This window comes from Varroa destructor, unplaced genomic scaffold, assembly GCF_002443255.2.
Source record: "Varroa destructor unplaced genomic scaffold, Vdes_3.0 BEIS01000002.1, whole genome shotgun sequence".
NCBI lineage: Eukaryota > Metazoa > Arthropoda > Arachnida > Mesostigmata > Varroidae > Varroa > Varroa destructor.
In genome coordinates this window covers 43,554,869-43,572,481 of record NW_019211455.1, presented here as the reverse complement: position 1 = coordinate 43,572,481, position 17,613 = coordinate 43,554,869, and the positions used below count along the sequence as shown (strand labels likewise).

The following is a 17,613-nucleotide window of genomic DNA, read 5'->3' as shown; positions in this document are numbered from 1 at the left end:
AAAAAGCTCAGTGACTGCCACGCGTCGAGTGCTGTCCATTGCAGCGAAGTTGCATATATGCTCCTTCGCGCTAGAATCTACGCGTATGAAAACACTGTAAAATCTACAAAACGCTCAAGTGAAAGCGTTGGATGCATAGTATACAGTATAACCTGGCAGAGGTAGAAACTAGAAAAAGATCGCTGCCGATTTCAGAAGGTCGAAGCACTGTCTAAATCGTCTATCCAAGGTCACCGAGCGGTCACTCCATGGAAGTCGATCAGTGGGGCGATGCCGAGATCGTAAGCGAGCTTCATCGAGGTGACCTTGGGAAACGATAGTTATATTTAGAGCGAGTACGTTGCCTCATCTTTATTGGCATTAAGGCTAATGCGAAAAATAGGTTATCATTGGCTGACAAGCATGAGATAGAGTTTCGAGATTGAATACATTTTTAGCATCTACCGAGATAAAATAATGAAGTCCACCTTATCATTCGTAGTAGGCTGGTTTTCAGCGCGAAACAAAGCATATCTGTACCCAGATTCGGACCCAGTTCAGTGCGTCAGAATGTCCAACGACTGCACCGAACGTAGAACTCGAATTATTTCGTAATCACGTTTTTACGTCGCAACTGTGCACTGGAACGCGCTTATTTATAAGTAAGTTTGTATTCGTAGATGAACGGTTATTGTAGAAAGTTACGATTTTTTTTATAAGTTAAATTATTAACACACTTGTTTTCAATATCAGATCTATTTACATCATCGAAACTAACTCCGCAGTTGAACTGATAAGTTATGGCTGGCCAGGACAAAAGGCGATCACAACGCGTCCGTTTTCGGAGCCGACCAAAACTCCATTTACATAATTAGTAATTAGTTAGAAGACCATAGTTGTATGTGTTTTTAGCTATATTATTATTCAATTGTGCCCAGAGCCTCTGAGCGTTGTTCTGCATTCATGACCCGTGTCCATCTGCTTATAAGGAAAGGCAGATGTACTATAATCGTTCATACTTTACTAAAGCTAAGCCATATTTCCAGTAATATCTGAGCTTCTAGACATACAGCTCGAGACCCTTCCTTTCAAAGAAACTATCAAGTATTACTGTATATACACACCTATTTTTGTGTATTTACATGAACTATGTAGCTAGTAGGGAACGTAAGAAATTTCAAGGGGGCCAAACGTTTTTTCGTTCGGTACAAAGGTAGACTATTGTCGGTGGATTTTCTTTGTTTCGGCGCATAATTTTCAATTGTTTAAGAAACACTGAGGCCTGCTTAACCTGCGCTACCTAGATTGCGTATTGTGAAGCGAGGTCTTGCGAAGCTCGAAACGAGGAACTGTGCACTGTGAAATCGGTTAGGTATCGATCGATATGAGTGTCGTGAACGAATGTCAAATCCAAAAATACTCGAAAGCATTGGAAACTGCTCTGAATGATTCTGAAGCCCATGCCCGTCGCATAACGCTCCAAGTTTTGCTATATGAAGATGGGTTCAAAAAAGCGGCCTTCAATGCTAGTTCAGTTAAAGCTGGTCACACTCTGACGTTACATGAGTGATGAATCTTCTTTCTCAAACTTGCTCAATAGAGTCACCGTATGGTGCAATTGGACGGAATCAGCTGAGCTCAATGACTGCAAATGGGGCGTGGATAGGGCCACTGCATAAATACCATAGAGAAAAATGCATTGGATCGGACTGTGCATGTTTGGAAATCTCGAAGTCGAAAATCTCTCGGTTGGGTACCATATTGTAGTCAAATAACTACCTATAATTATGCGTATTCGATTTGTTCATCGATTGACAGAAGTGACCTATAGCTATAGAAGTTTCGTCATAAGATGTCAAATAGTACAACTTTGCTTCTGACAGCTACTACAATTTTAGGTCAAAAAAAAAAAAAGAAAAAGACGTTGGTATATTTCGAAATTGAGCAAGGTCATCGACGAACCCGATAGGCAAAGATGTTTTCTATGCACAAACTTCAACAATCAACGCTCAGCATTAGCAGAAATAGTTACCTCACTGGTATGAAATAACCTTATTCAGCTGTATATCATTTTGTTGTCATTGACTATGGAACATGAGCTTGAGATCGGTAGAATTAGACATCAGGACATACGACCTCCAAAAATGATACATCGTGTGGCCTGTTTTCGCTCTCTGTTCTACGATATAGTTGCGTGTATACTTCTCACCTGCGAGAACGTCCCCAGCAGCACCTGTGCTCGGTGCCTACTTTATCAGTAGGACTCAGCACGCGTTGCCTCATATGACAATTTACAGAACTCCCTTGATGAACTCGGTCCATATTGGCCGTCATTCCACTAACCTGGACCGATCGACCGGGTCCGGCACGACACCGTTAGCAGCGTCTGGCCATACGCCCGCTGACTGTTCGTCTCGTACGTCGCCGACGTATGCCTATGCGACCTGCATACCATCTTTCACAGTTTTCGGTGTACGCCTACAGTGGTTCAACGCTAACGCTCAACCTGGTATGCACCTCTATACCTATACGAATCGCCTGATTGCGGCGCATCGCTAACGTTTATAGTGTGCCGCAGCGATTACGATGTCTGGCATATCCCTAATGACTAGATCACCACCGAACCTCGCACTCATCAAAACATGCCGGTGCATAAGGACATCCAAAGCGTGAGCTTCGAGCGTGACGTTCTGCCCGAGATGCGCCTCACCAGGATGAACCGCTGGCCGAAGAGCGCAATGGCGGTGGCAGCCGGGTGTTGGTGAATGGTGACTGTCGCAGTGCACTCAGAGACGCATCACAGCAACGTCGATGGAACAACTGCACGCGGTGGACAGCCGTCGGTTTGTTGATGACTCAGTTGAGTTGAACGCCACATGCTCGACTGGGTTGAGTGACTGCAATCTTTTGCGCTTCGCTTATCGCCATGTGCCAAATGGCGCTTAACGAGAGCGGCCCAGTAGCGAACCATCTTTATGCGGTACATCAAGCCAGAGACTGCACGGCGTCACGATCGTCATCATAATCAACATCATTATAAACATGAGTGGCAGTGCATTGTCGTCCTCTGTTTGAGTTACAAACGTCAAGTCATATTCTGCCGCTGGCACTGTTTTGTTACGGTGCTTGCCGGGTGACGTGTCTTCGGCCCAGGTAACAAAGAAGAACGAAATTACTACATAAATGAGATATCGATTCACGTCTGATTCGGGACGTACACCCCCACATCTTCACGAAATCCATGCCAAGTTATGCTTCATCAGATAAGGAACGCGGTGGGTTCTAACGAAAACGCACCTTTCATATGGACCTTTCAGGGTTTGTTGTGAATTTGTTGTCAATTCGAGTACAGTACGGCACGCCAAGCACCGATCACGGATCCTCAGAAAGCGTCTGAAGGCGCTTACCTAAATCGTACTGTTCGATTAGGTTAAGGATGCTTGGTTAAGCTTTGTTCGAAACCCATTGAAGTTTGCTGGACGTAATGTGAGAGACATATTAAATGAACTAGAAACTGGACGAAAGGCATCGTGGGAAGCTGTTATCTGCCGGAACTTCTGTCGGGAACAGAACTGTTCAGCCGCGTGGTAAAAACGAACGGCGTCGTTAGTAAAAGAACCTGGTAAGCGACGGTGTGTATTACTAAACGGAAAAACTTATTAAACCAGAACTAAACCATAATATATATAGGTTTTTCTATATTTGTGCTCACTGAAAGCGACGACAAAACAGACGATAAATGCCTCTAATTAGGTAACTAGTATTGCTTCAGTAGTTTTAACATAAATGTTACGCCATATACAAAACGTAAATTCTGATTTGCAAACCTTGTTTGTTTCGATCAATAACAAAACGCATGCAATGTACTATATATAAAAGCTCGCACATTTACCTCTTGCTTACTGTTCGCTCAATCCATATTTATTTGCTTTTTTCTGCCAGCCTCACTCAAATGTTCACGTCGTAACTTCGCCTTGAATACCTTTCTTATCCCTGGTAAATGTAATAATATCGCCGGCTCTTTTCAAGCGCCCCATTAATACTTGCCCTTAGCAGACAAGTTCAACCCGCCAAGAACATCAACAACGTACATCAAAAATACAGAGAACCTCTATCGATACGCTGCCTACAATCAGTGACGCCATTCTGCTGTTAGCATAACATGAATGCACGACATATTTACTTCTTCTGTATTATCTGCACGAGACAAACTCACTTGCATTACCATCGATTCAACCTAGCAGAACTGAACAGGCCTAAACCTTCATAATTTTACGCCGCATCCATCTATCTGTAAGCTAGCGTTGCTACGAATGTGTCAGCGTTTTTGCATCTAAGCACTCGCCCCCTTGTTCTGAACCCCCATGGACGGAACACCCTCCGAGCCAGGTTCAGACCTCAATGTTTGCGTTCGCCCACTTGCCTAGCCCCTAGCGTTTAACAAGGTTCGACGCTGCAATATCGTCTGTGCACGAAGGGATCACCAATGCTGCTACTATCTCTGTAACTATAATGCTATTGAGCAAGTTGCTAGAATCACTGATCTCTAAGTGGGGGAAACAAAGGGGAGACGTATTTTAGAGATATTGTTAGTAGCAGTTGTAGCACCAGAAGTAGTAGTATACTTGTCGTAGCTCTCGAACACCAGCATTAGCATCCGGTTCGAGTCATCGGCTAGACCGTGGGGTAGAGAGATCTAGGACTTGAAGCTACGCGCAAATGCTGCCATGAGGCATACGTACACCCCCAACGATTGGCCGGCCTGTCAATTGACGAGGCCATAATAAGATTGAGATCAAGCCTCGCGTTGTATTTCGCGTCTAAACCCCCTGGGTCGTCAAGAGGCAGGAGTAAAGGGGAGCGCCGCCGCGATCTATGGTGCTCATGTGATGATGCACATGTGCCCGTGAGCAACAAAACTGCGTCTCTCTTCCTTTGTCTATAGCGAAACTAAGCGCAACCAGCGAGTGAAAAACAACAGAGAAGCTGCGCCAGCACTTGCAGTGGACCGCCACGACGAGCATCATCGTAAGCCGACATGAGCACCAGCCCAAAAGGATATGGGCGATGATCATCTGGGCTGGCTCCTGTGGAGGAAGGTTCTTATAGAAACTACGCTGCTGTACTACATGTTGACTACGGTTTGTGATTTTGTACTATTGATGCGTAGCATAGTATTGATTCTGAGACTATCTACAAGAAAATCTCTATGGATTAATAATTGGGAAGAAAAGTTTTCAAGTTAATTTTCTATTAACACAGATGTATTTGCTGGTCTGAACAGGCTCTCAACCGGCAACAATTGTAATTGCTAAACCTGAATTTTATATTATAATTGCTTACGATATATCCAACTTAGCTTTTTCAAATCTATCTGCCGTCTCATCATCTACTGGCACAAGTCCACAATTTATTCTTTATAGCTTGGCTAGTCGTAGGCATTTAAGAACCCTACAAGTTCGACTGAAAGGGCTCCACAAACTCGCCCGCACAACTGCTATATATGCCCCCGTATCCTGTGCTGAGTGAGGTTTTGTCGTAGAAGCACAAGTAGGTCCCCAGCCAAGCGAAACTAGGTAGGTACCCCATCTCCATCCTTTTCTAGATCAGCTAACGTCTAACGCTGAGCAAGATTTAGAGCCCCATAGCAGCCACATTATCCCTCGACACACTCCCGCTACTCAAAGAGCGCTTGGTGCACCAGTCCGCCAAGTGGCAGAGGTAGCTGTGCAAGCAGATACACAACTGGCTCTAAAATTGCACCGGTGGCGATAATTCGGTGCATCGGGATCACTGATTGCATCGATAGGCCCAGGTTTTTGATGATGGGTTGTTTTTTGCAGGCGCAACAGTAGTCGCTGTCGCCGCGGAGCCCAGCACCAGCTGGAGCACTGAGAATTTCTAAACTTTTGCACGTGTGCCAGCCCCTGGACTATACAAAAATTTCGTAAGATCTAAATGGTTCAAAAGCAGGCTGTTGACGTCGTTTACGGCTAGTAAAGATAATTATGGATTACTGTAATGTGTTTGCTTTCATTTAGCATAAGATAAACCTAGTTTTCTATCTCAACCGTTGAATGTTTAGCTCGAAATAGTAGATCACTGCTAGTCCCCGTGATAGCTTAGTGGGTAACATATTTGCCTGTTAACCTTAAGGACACGTTATGATCTAGGTTCGAAGCTAAGCATAGACTGACAGACTTTGCTTCGTGCTGGCAGGGGCCAATTGTCTGATGGAACGCCTACCGACTACACCGGACGTAGAACTCGAAAGATGGAGATCACTGCTAGCAGAAGTCAACACAAATAAAGCTCCTGGTACGTAAATATTGTACAGATCAAATTTATCTATTCGCCATTGCTGATAGTGCTCGAAAACTTCATATGTAGAGGTGAACAATACGATATCCTATGTGTAAATACTTTACACGCCGTCATATGGGTTATATCAGCCTTGCTGAGCTTATAAAACTATTTTAAAAGATTTGCCAGGTATCCGAAAGGCAGTATTAGAAGGAATGAGCAACTGATTTCCCCCCATCTGGAGCGCCCACACCTACCGTACATATTTTTCCACCAAGTGTATGGTGAAACCCACGCTCGGCAGAACGAGTGGTAGGTAACATAAGTGATAAGCCGGCTCGTCCCTTTCCGCTCGTTGTTCCTCGCTGCATCCGAAGTAAAGAAATCCCCAGTCAATTTCAACTAATTTTTTCTTTCTACTTCCTAAGGTTGATTTTTGAAGGCTTCTATTGAAAGGTTCTTGGGAAGCGCAAGGAACAACGTCGGTGCCCCGGCAGCAGTACTAAGTCGGCTAGAACGTAAGCAAAAAGGATTTTGCGAAAGTTCGTATTTTTTTGCGGAAAAAGATTTTTTCAAAACTGTTGAGTGTAAGATTTTCCCAAACGACGCGTATCCCATACGTTACGATCGGGACCATTTTTTGACGTCTAACAGGCAAAGAGCAGTTGCGCGGAACAAACGATGGGGCGATTTGACTACTCGTGCGACCAATACTGTATTTATGCGTTTTTTTCGATAGTGTGTTCGGTGAAGTTCGCGGAGAAGAGCAACGCTAAATACGGGAACGGATTTACAAGGGCAAGGGGTGACCTGACGAGGTACAAGGTGTCGGTAGCCGTTATCCTGCTTTCCCTTCCAAACTTCATCGCAATGAAAAGGCTTTCCTGTGTTATTTGATTACATTTCGGCTCTCAGGGGGACCCGCAAGGAAAACGGTACTGTCGGATTCAGCCTTTTCATTACCTTTTTTTCTCGCTATAGCACCTCAAGCAATAACGCCTCGTGTCAATGAAAGCGTGTCCACGAGGCGTTGAAAGTGCACTATGGAAGCATTTTATTTTAACCGAGAGATTAATATTTTTAAAGCGCTACTGGTTTCACAATAGTTATATAGTATATTATAGGTACAATATGAGCATATATATAAACACTATCCGCTTGTCACTCTAGCGTCGTCACGTCTGTCACGAGTTGCTATTCTTCCAAAGGCTGACAGTTTTGGAATCTCTAGGTACACTGCCCCTGATTGCCTTTGTCTACTGTCCCCAGAAGTATAATCATTATACTCATTTTAAGCATACCGCCAGTCTCATATTTGTGACTGACGCATGGAGCCAGGCTAAGATTGGCTGCACTTGAAACCTGTTTGACACGCAAAAGATAACTTCAACTGACTTCCTCAATCTTTTTGCCTCGTATGGGAAGCTTTTGAGAAAAATGAGGAGAACATGTTCAGGTTGTTTCCCTGAGTCAGGCCCGCTGTTTATGCAAAAGGCATACGTTTGGCTGTTTCGTCAACGATAGCTGAAGACAAGCATAGCGTGTCATGTTCTTTTCAAGAGAACAAACTTGAGATTAGATATAAAGCTTCTTGGTAACTGTCATATCGGTTCCCGCCGAATACTCATGCCAACACTGCATTGAAAGCCATGTTTGAAATGACAAAAACAGATAGGGATCCGAACTGCTTTAGTCCAATATCTGATCAATTGTTACTTGGATAGAAAATTCTGCGGAAGACAATGGCAAAGAAGCCGATACTTTTTTTCGGAAGAAACTTCAACGTTAGATAGAAGCGTTGTCATAACTTAAATCCGAATCATACAGGTTGAGATCATTTAATAGTCTAAAAGACGCTATGGTCATTCGAAGTGTTAATTTTACATCTGTACTATATATATATATATATATATATATATATATATATATACATATAAAACAGTGTTGACGTTGTCTGGTGATAGCAAAGCCCTATTAAGTCTTTTTTAGATAGGGCGAGTCATCTCTGTTTGTTCTGTCCCATAACCCTCCACTATGTATCTCGCCGGTGGCAGGTGACGGCCACTGACTTTGTTATCAGTCAGAACCATTTTATGTATAATGCATTTACTCCACGCAGAATACGTTTGGTACTAACACGCTTCGCGGCGTCGTTTATTCAGAGGTTGATTGTTGCCGTAAGCGGTCCTCTCGTCCGCTGTTTATTTCATGGCGAAGTCGCGTGGCAGCTAGACTCATGTGCGTCATCATTTCGTGGTTCACCGGACACGTTGCATTCAACCATCCCTGGTGCGCGTCCGACAAGCACTCGCGAAGTCGTTCTCGTCTTGTCGGTAGCCGTGCATGATAGCCGTAATAGGACCCAGACGGTCCAGTATCGGCAGGCTCTAAACATGAGGGGCAATACGAACATACATATCAACCAGCAGGCCTCCCGTAGGGGCAACTGACCGAAGCGGCGGCGGAGCTGCTAATTCAGCAGCTTGGAGGTCCACGTTTGTGGCGCATGAACCTTGCGTTCCATGGGAAAGGACTATCGTTTGTTGTTAAGTTACAAAAGCCTTTCGACAATGGTGAGCTAATATGATAAGTTCAGCATCGTCGATTGCCGAGCGGTTAATGGATAAGTATTCCCTCAAGGGACGCTCAAGGCCTATGACGTACTGAATTCAGAAAGGAAGTCCAAAAAACGGAAGAGATTCTTGTCGTATCGAAATCGCAGCGGTGATCCTTGGCCTTCTACATTTCGAAAAGGACCACCAATGCAACATAAATAAAGAGAAAATCGACCACTACTGTCTTTAGGCATTGTCTCAATCGATTGGCAGTTTCGTAATTTAGACTTTCTATAGCTCGTGTTAGACAGATAGTTATCATGGAGCTGCAAAATGGATGTTTTCGCCTGTGTGCGCTAGAAAATGAAGTTCTCCAAGTATGTTGCTTTACCTCTTTGATCAATCGGCCCCATTGTTTAATGGCATATTCTGCAGCAGAATGTATTTTCCAGCTGCAACATACAAATGGACTCGAATTTTTAACGAAATTAGGTAGATTGTTAAACATAGGTCGTGTGTCGTGCGACCGTTCACGCTATCGAAATGGTACGGAGCTATATACGAATCCTGGCCCCAAAGCTCGAAAAGCAATTTCCCGCATAGATCTATGAATTGTGGCCATCAGAGGGGCCGTTACCAGCAGCAACTTTCGATCAGATGTTGCTCTCCTAATCTTGTCCTGTTCCCGTCTGCTCTTCTGCTGATCTTGTCTTTTTCTGCCTTTGGCTTCCTCTGTCAACGTAGCGACCCACTACTACTCTTTAAGCTTTAACGTCGACGCAATCACATCTCGTTAGCCAACGACTCCTGGCAACGAGCGAGAAATAGGCAATAGGCAATCAAGAGGTATGCATTAGACCAAGAGGCAACTTAGATAAATTATACCGTTGATATCTAGCCAACCTGCGAACGCATCGTTGATTGTCTAGGCCCAGCTGCAGCCAGATGGGAACAGCTGGTCGAGGAGCAGAACCCAAATGCGTAGAATTGACACCAATGCATGTCGGTACCAATAGAGCCTTTCTGTGCTGATTTTAGGTTCGATTAAGATTTTTCGCAGCCATTATAGTGACGAACAGATCTATAGATCGCCCGGAAACTTGGGTTTCCCAAGGTGAAATTGCTTTGATTTATGAAAATGGCCGTTATATCAACGGTCAATGACAATTGGGTCATAAAAGTTTAATAAAGTGTACTTGTCTAGTACAGAAACTTGAAATAGTTATATTTGTTGACACAAATATATGCAATCGTCAGCCTGCCGGTGGCTGTTGTAACAACCTAGGATGACATCTTTAGGTTATAGAATCGTACTTCTATCTTTTTTATGCTTAATATAATATATAGTTTTGCACGGCGTTTGATACACGTCAAATAAAGATGCTTCCCATTCGTGGTCGGTTGACGTCCTAACTTACGTTGTACTTCTCCGTTTGTTAACTCTAAAAGTGAAAAATATATGTATAACGTGAATCAAGAACAGAAACGTTCTTTGCTATGTTATACATTCGTTACGTAACTGCAAAATTTGAACGTATCGACTACGTTGTACCTTCAAAACATCCAGTCGAACCTATTGTTTACGGTCCATTCCGTAAGCTGCAAAGGTTTTCAGAGATCCATAAATAAACTTATTCCTGAACGAATTTTCTACCCTCATCAATTAATGTTTTCGTTCGAAAAAATAGCTTCGTGGTAAGTTTTTTTTTACGCTGGCTGTTAACTATGCCTGTTTTTTTGGTGATTGACTCATTATGCTATTAAGGTTTTATGTTATACCATTGAAAATCCCTAGAAACCTGTTGTTCTGTCCGCATCAAACAATATTCTCTCAAGTTCAGTTGACAAAAATGGCTATTTCTTTAGGGAGAGAACCAGTTCTTAGATTCTTTCGTATTCAAATTTGTAGAGGTCACCGAAACAGGCGCAAGGTGCGACCTTTATAGCCAACAGAGCTACTAAAAATTGACCTCTAACTAAATGTGAGTATGGCATTCTCGACCTAACAAACGCAATCCATTCCAATAATTTATCGATTCTAACCTTAAATTACCTTTCAAGGGGGGTTAACTATTAGATAAGGTTGCATATACTGGCTGGAAAAGATAAGTTGAGTTGCTTACAGAGCTTCTGACGTTAAACAGAAAAATCAAGTTAGGCGGCAATAGTCCACAATGCTATTTTTGCCATCTGACCAATATGTGACGGCCATCGTTGGGGTCCGATAAGAATTGGGATTAAGAGGAAACAAATAATATGCCATATTACCTCTGACCGTTACCAACTGAATAAACAGAAAATACTGCGACGGTAGGCAGAAGCAAATACTACTTATGCATGAAATAAGTACTTATGAAAGAAATACGAAAAATCGTAGTTCAATGCCCACTCAGCTTTTATTAAGAAGCTACGACGTTCTTGGCACTTACCCAATTCCACGAAAACTGAAACACTTTTACGATGGTAACGAATTGTCTTTAGACTGTAATACAAAATTTACACTTTACACACTTCTAAGTTACATCTCAAATCTAAGTTACATCTTACAAATGTAACCCTGTTATTTGCTAGGAAAATCGTAGTCTTACCGCAATGAAACATCTTCTGTGATTGTCGTTGTGTCTATTCTATCTGTTTAGACTCTTTCTACCATAAGTTTTTCTGTCTCATTACAAGTTCCGCCTACATATAGTAGACACTTTTTACAAAAGCAGCGATCAACCGATAGCCAAATAACAAAGACGAAAAATGCAAAAGATTTGACAAGTACAAAGCAATGATTGGTCCATTGCGGGAACTCACAGCCACGCACCTTGTTGACACGATACAGGCCGCTTAATCGGGATCGAACATCGCTGCGGCCATATGAAGTACGGCTCATCATGTTGTCGTCATCATTATTGTTGGGCAGTCCAGCGGAACAAACTATAGTCATTGTACTAGAACTGTGGCCAGTTCTCGTAACTATCGGGTGATACTTCGTTGAAGTCTCGTGATGTGCGCATCGATTGGTTTCTTGTATGTGGCTTCACAGAGTAGGTACAGATCCGCACTCCGTACTACCGTATCTAGCCATTACTGATGTGGGAGCGAATGAAGTCGGCACGTGCGTCTCTCCGTAGATTTGTGACGACCGCATAAGAAGAGTGCCACTTTTGGATTGTTATTGTTGTGGCTGGTGTTGTTGTATCGGCTGTGTCGGAGATCGTGGCAGAGCCAACTTTACATTTCCGGTCCATTAGACAGACCTATAGGGATAACAGTTTAGTTTGAGGCTAGCCTATTGAAGGCTGAAGAAGTACTCATTTGCAGAGCGAGCACACTATAGATGTAGAGTTTTGAGACCTCTTGGGAGATGTCGGACGTACTCAGTGCTTGCCGGCATTTCACCCGTCCTTAAACTAACGACTTAAGCCTTGCAAATCTCTTCGATATTTCTTTCACTGTGTTTTTTTCGCTGCTCAACCCAATCGAATTCATTCGACCTGATTTTAGGCTTTGGATTGAACGCGGACCCGACTGGTTCCCGTACGCTGTGGATAATTGTGGAGAATAGTGCACAACCCCCGTGCTGTACTGATTGCAACTATCCACCGACTAATGGTTGGGTGCCATTGCCATTTCCTCATTGTTCAATTGAACAATGAGATTCAACCGCAGATCAAAAAAGGATCCGAGATGTTACCTTGATCAGACTAGCGCACAGCCATACGGAACAACTACAATAGCAACATCAACAACTCCCACAATCGACAAGTCTATTCCTTGTTGAGTTCTGGCTGCACAGACTTTCTGGCAACCTCCCAATGCATTGTTGTTGGCTTTTAGTACTCACAGAAATTAGGCACCAACCGATTATGTAGTCTCGCATGCCCTAGCATACTGTGTACGCATCGATATCGATATGGTTGTGTATGTACGTGAAGTGACCTTAAATGCACTCCATTCCTTTTAAAACTTTTCCTGATTTTGTACCTTCCTTCTACATATCCTTATCGTGTAGTTTCAAAGGAGTTCGCGATGTCTACTACCACTGTCCGCGCTATAGCCCCGATCCCTATCGAAGAAGCAAGACTCTACGCTCAGTAACGGATCTCTATGCGCACTACGACTACTATTGCTTCTATTACCATTACCACTAAATCAGGCCTGAGCGCTATTCCCGCCAGAGATAGCATAGTACGCTCCGTAGGCGCGCAGAAACAGGCGACCCTGCACCAGCAGGAGAAGGGCCAGGCTGAGATCTCGATCAGGCCGAGTAACGCTGTCACCCCCGTAGCGATCGCGAACTCCTGGACGGCCGAACAACGATCCAGCGGCTGAAGCGATCTTGCGCGGAACAGATGTTCTGTAACCGGCTCTCGCCGCTGGTCGCGGCGGCGGCGGCGACGGCGGCGGCGGCGGCGGCGGCGGCGGCGGTAAACCGACCAGAGCAGATACGAGCAAACAGCGTACAGTGGCTACGCTCGGGTAGAGCCACACGGCGAGGCGCGGACGACGCGAGTGTCAGATCCTCTGTCGAAGTGGCAGCAACAGCAGTGGTTCCTATCTTGTTTCGGCTGATACAAGAATGGCTCGCCCAACCAGCCGGCACCGGCTTGTGACAGCAACAAACGCTTGACTCGTAACACTCGTACGATCTATTGGAATGGTAGAGTCGACAAGGTGGTGATGTTGTGTGCGCTGCGTCGACGCAAGCGGCTACCTGGCTGGGGAACTCTCTGGCTAAATCTTAGCTCGGCGCTCGAATCGCTCGGATCAGGTACCCCTAACTCCGCCTATTTGAGGGCGAGGAGGTACCCCTGGATTAGACACTATATAAGCAACACGACCAATCGTGGAAGTCAGACGCAGATGAGGATCAAAGACGAATAGTGGTCTCTCTAGCAGACATAGACCAACGAAGAAAGTGTGCTCTTCACCACTTGTGCGACTTTACCACCTTGAGGATACATTGAACGATTTTTAGCAATTAAGATTCCGCTAGCAGTGCGTTGCGGCCGAATAGCTGGTCAACCTACCTGTGGATTGTGACAAGTTCGCTCTAACGCTTAGTCCTTGTCAGGGGACTAGGTAGAAAGATCACATTATTGAGTGTTACGTTCGCTGAGAAAAGGGCGCGCGAAACAGGACAAAATCATGCCGAAGGCTTTCCTGATCAAGAAGAAGCACGACGCCAAGCTGGCGTCGGCGCTAAGCGGCGTTAAGAGGCCGTGGACAGAAGATCTGGTAGAGGAACTCCGGGCTCCACTCTCAGTATCACCGGTTCCTTCGGTATCACCCAGCCTTTCGGAGAACAACGCAACGGTGCCTGGTAAGTCATTCTATGACAAAGCAATTTCTGCCATGCCGCAAACAGGAGACGAGTCCGTTTTTAAAGAACAAATAATCTATGGGAATGACGACGATGATGGCCAATCACCTGTGAGTGACTAGGGTAAAAAAAAATGTCTAGTTGTGTCGAGTGACGTGTAATATCGCCAGTCGCCACGGAGTGACTAGAATCGAATTCATTTCTGCCGAAAAATGTTTGAATTTTCTGCCCCTCGTGCATTTCTCGTGCTTCAGAATTCTCCTTGTTTTACTAAGAACTTAAGTAAGTTTGATCAACATTTACCGTTTTCTTACTGGACCAGAATATCACCAATAACCTGTCCTAACTTAGCGATAACGCTTATTTCATTGTTGATTTTATCTTGCAGATTTCTCCGTACCATATGACCTGTCGATGAAAAAACGTCGTACATCAACATCAGACGCAGAATGCTCTCCGGTATCCTCACCCATGCGAACTCCGTCACCTTCAGGGTACTCCCTACCTTCACCGCCTTCACCCCCGACCGTAGTCGACCCTCACCACCCGTGGCCGCAGGGTTTCCTTCCCTACCCGGCCCTGCCATCTCTTCCTATTTACTATGCGCCCCGTTTCGTGCCTCGCGTAATTCAAAGCGATGCCGTCGTCCCAACGTGGGCAGCTCAATCTCAACTCACTGAATGCCATACACGTAAAAGCGTCATTCAGCCAACGCCAACAGAAAAGGTCCTACGCGAAGAGGTGGTGTCTTGCCCCGATCGACACAGTCCGCCCCATAACCTACCCCAGCAGCAACAGGCGACGTCACCTGTGCCCACAAGCGGGACCACAGTAAAATTTGAATGCGAAGACTGCCACAAAAGCTATTCAACTTATTCTGGGTTGAGTAAACATCGTCAGCAACATGCCTGCGCTGGCCAACAGGAATTCTCGTGTAAATTTTGTGGTAAACGCTACACGTCAATGGGTGCACTGAAAATGCACATTCGCACCCATACGCTACCATGCAAATGCGACATCTGCGGGAAGGCGTTTTCTCGGCCGTGGCTGCTCCAGGGGCATATTCGTACGCATACAGGAGAGAAGCCCTTTCAATGCGACGTCTGTGATCGGGCATTTGCGGACCGTTCCAATCTGAGAGCCCACTTGCAAACGCATGCCAATGTCAAGAAGTATCACTGCGATGCATGTAATAAGTCGTTCTCACGAGCCTCCCTTCTTCAGAAACACCACGAGGCTGGTTGTAACGACTGCGTTTCGCCAGCTTCACCTGTGGCCCCGGTGCCGATACGGCCAGCACTCCAAGCGATTCAATGCTAAAAGTGGAGTCACAGCAGAGAAGCAAATGTTATTTATTATTATTGTATTTAGTCGTTTTTTTTTTTATCCAGAGCTTTCATCTAATTTTCTAATCTAGTAGAAGTGTCACCTGTAGAAAATTTTCGTTTTGTACAGTGGTCAGCTATCACTTGTAAATGTACGCGTTCTCACTTTTCATGTATCGAGTCATAGTTACGGAAACGGATTCAGAGCTACTTGTTGACGCCGTATAACAAGAGCGGTGCACAAACACACAACTCAGCTCGCTGGGAACATATGATTGAAACTGAAATAAACCAGCGTTAACTCCACATTCAACTCTACCTTTCCTGACTCACTCAGCGGCAGAGTTCGAGTCTCTAGTGCCTTTCTTCGAGCCAGCGCCCGACGATGCGCGAACCGTTGCCGAGCTAAACGTCTGTCTAATCGGCAGCTGCTGCTTTTCCCTTAGGAATGAGTTGATCTAGTCCAATTGTACATACCGAACCCAGTGAAGTGCGTTGGTCGGAGTGCCGCGACCACAGCCCCGGGCTCTGACCACGCGTCGGAGTTGATGTCACTCGGAGTGTTTTGGCGATAATCTTTTTACGAATGCTCACTTTACAGCGTCTAGGGATACGATCTCGTCGAAAACATCTGACCGTGAATTCTCCATGATGCCATTGATGATGTTAAAAGTGAATGGATCCTCTTCTAGAGGTCCTACACTGCATGTATTATATATTTATACTAGTATATATTTTATATACATATATATATATATATATATATAACAAGTGAAAGAATATGAATAGGATTCGAAGCGCAGCACATCACCAATGTAAGAACAAGCACAGTGGACTGTTGATATAATAATACAACGACAGCTGTATACCAAAAAACAATCTGATGTACAGAGTTCTGCATATGTATATATATATATCCATAATATAAACACCAAATAACTTATATTACGTATTAAGATTATATTATTATGAAGATGCTACAGTGGTGACTATGGTATAATTGAGGTTAAAAATAAACAGAAAGCACCAAATGGAAGTTGATGTTTAAACAAGCTATCTTGCCTTGCAATTAGCAACGGAAACTCTGTGGGTAGCGACGTGTTCTACGATCCGTGGTCATTAGTGTATTAAAAGTTTAGTGTTCTGGGTATGTTAAACCAAACGACAACTGCGTAAAATGAGCATTTCGATCTTTGTGGGTCCGTTCTTCAAGCTTTTGCGACAGTGGTCGTCGCCGAGGGTTCCATTCGTTATTAACGACAGCCGGCTTTGAGTGTTTACTATGTTAAGCTACTTAGCATAAAATAAATATATTTTATGCTAAGTAACTTTTTTTTTTATCAAATGAAGCTATCTGAACAATTAAAATAGCCAGCATTCTATAGCAAGCACTAGACTGCTTAGTCCCAGAAAAACTTGAATGAAACAAACCCAGTGGAAAGGATGATTAGGCTAAATTGTTGATAAATTCCCTGTTGTCTAAGACGGACAGACGAGCGCGTTCAGCAAGCACTCATTTATTTTATGCCGTTAAAGATAATTCTTTTAGTATGGTAGGACATCTATCCCGTAGTAGCGTTCAAAAAAACCCGAGAGCCGGAAGTTCTAAGGGTCCCCAGGCCGAGCGTCAGTCAAAAGGAAAGATCGTTTCAAATTGAGAATTTTTCCTTTCGTTAGAAATGTCTATATTCAAAATAGAGATGATGTTATTTTAAGGCAAATTGTAATGCATTTAATTCGTGTGATAAGTCGCCACAGTGGAGCGGTCAATCTTACGCCTTTATTAACATCGGAGATAGGAAATCTCCGATCGAGTATTATCGAGCGAATTTAAAAATTAAAAAAAAAAAAAGTGTTACGCTAGAAAATGTTCATGTATGTAATTAGAGAACGCGATATATTATCAAAGACAAAATTGCGCACGGGTTTATTTACGTAGCAATAATTTGCGATCCGTATTAAATTTTCTTGTTAGGGGGACGTGTAACTTAATATTCAACTTACGCAGATGACCGGCAACTATTCCACGTTCATAGTTTTATTCGTACAGGTGGGTGACCTATGCCAGATCATGTAGCCAAAGCCAGCATCAAGCCTTCTTCGATGTAAAAACAAATACTCCCGGCATATATATATA

The 17,613-nt window shown here is 44.1% G+C and overlaps 1 protein-coding gene across 6 annotated transcripts; it reads left to right on the top strand.

Moving 5' to 3' along the window:
• Positions 1 to 103: 103 nt before the first annotated feature.
• LOC111244694 (uncharacterized) lies at positions 104 to 16,580 on the top strand. Of its 6 annotated transcripts, XM_086979846.1 has the most exons (8): positions 104 to 641; positions 3,297 to 3,601; positions 4,925 to 5,120; positions 5,823 to 5,926; positions 6,199 to 6,297; positions 6,937 to 7,217; positions 12,841 to 14,151; positions 14,540 to 16,580. In XM_086979846.1, exons 7-8 carry the CDS (start codon positions 13,977 to 13,979, stop codon positions 15,469 to 15,471), a joined length of 1,107 nt encoding a protein of 368 aa, XP_086835972.1. In that variant the 5' UTR covers positions 104 to 641; positions 3,297 to 3,601; positions 4,925 to 5,120; positions 5,823 to 5,926; positions 6,199 to 6,297; positions 6,937 to 7,217; positions 12,841 to 13,976; the 3' UTR covers positions 15,472 to 16,580. The 6 variants fall into 6 exon arrangements, with proteins under 6 accessions (XP_086835972.1, XP_086835970.1, XP_086835971.1 ...); XM_086979844.1 differs by lacking the exon at positions 5,823 to 5,926 and having other exon boundaries at positions 3,922 to 5,120; XM_086979845.1 differs by lacking the exon at positions 5,823 to 5,926 and having other exon boundaries at positions 3,297 to 3,611; positions 3,922 to 5,120.
• Positions 16,581 to 17,613: the final 1,033 nt, after the last annotated feature.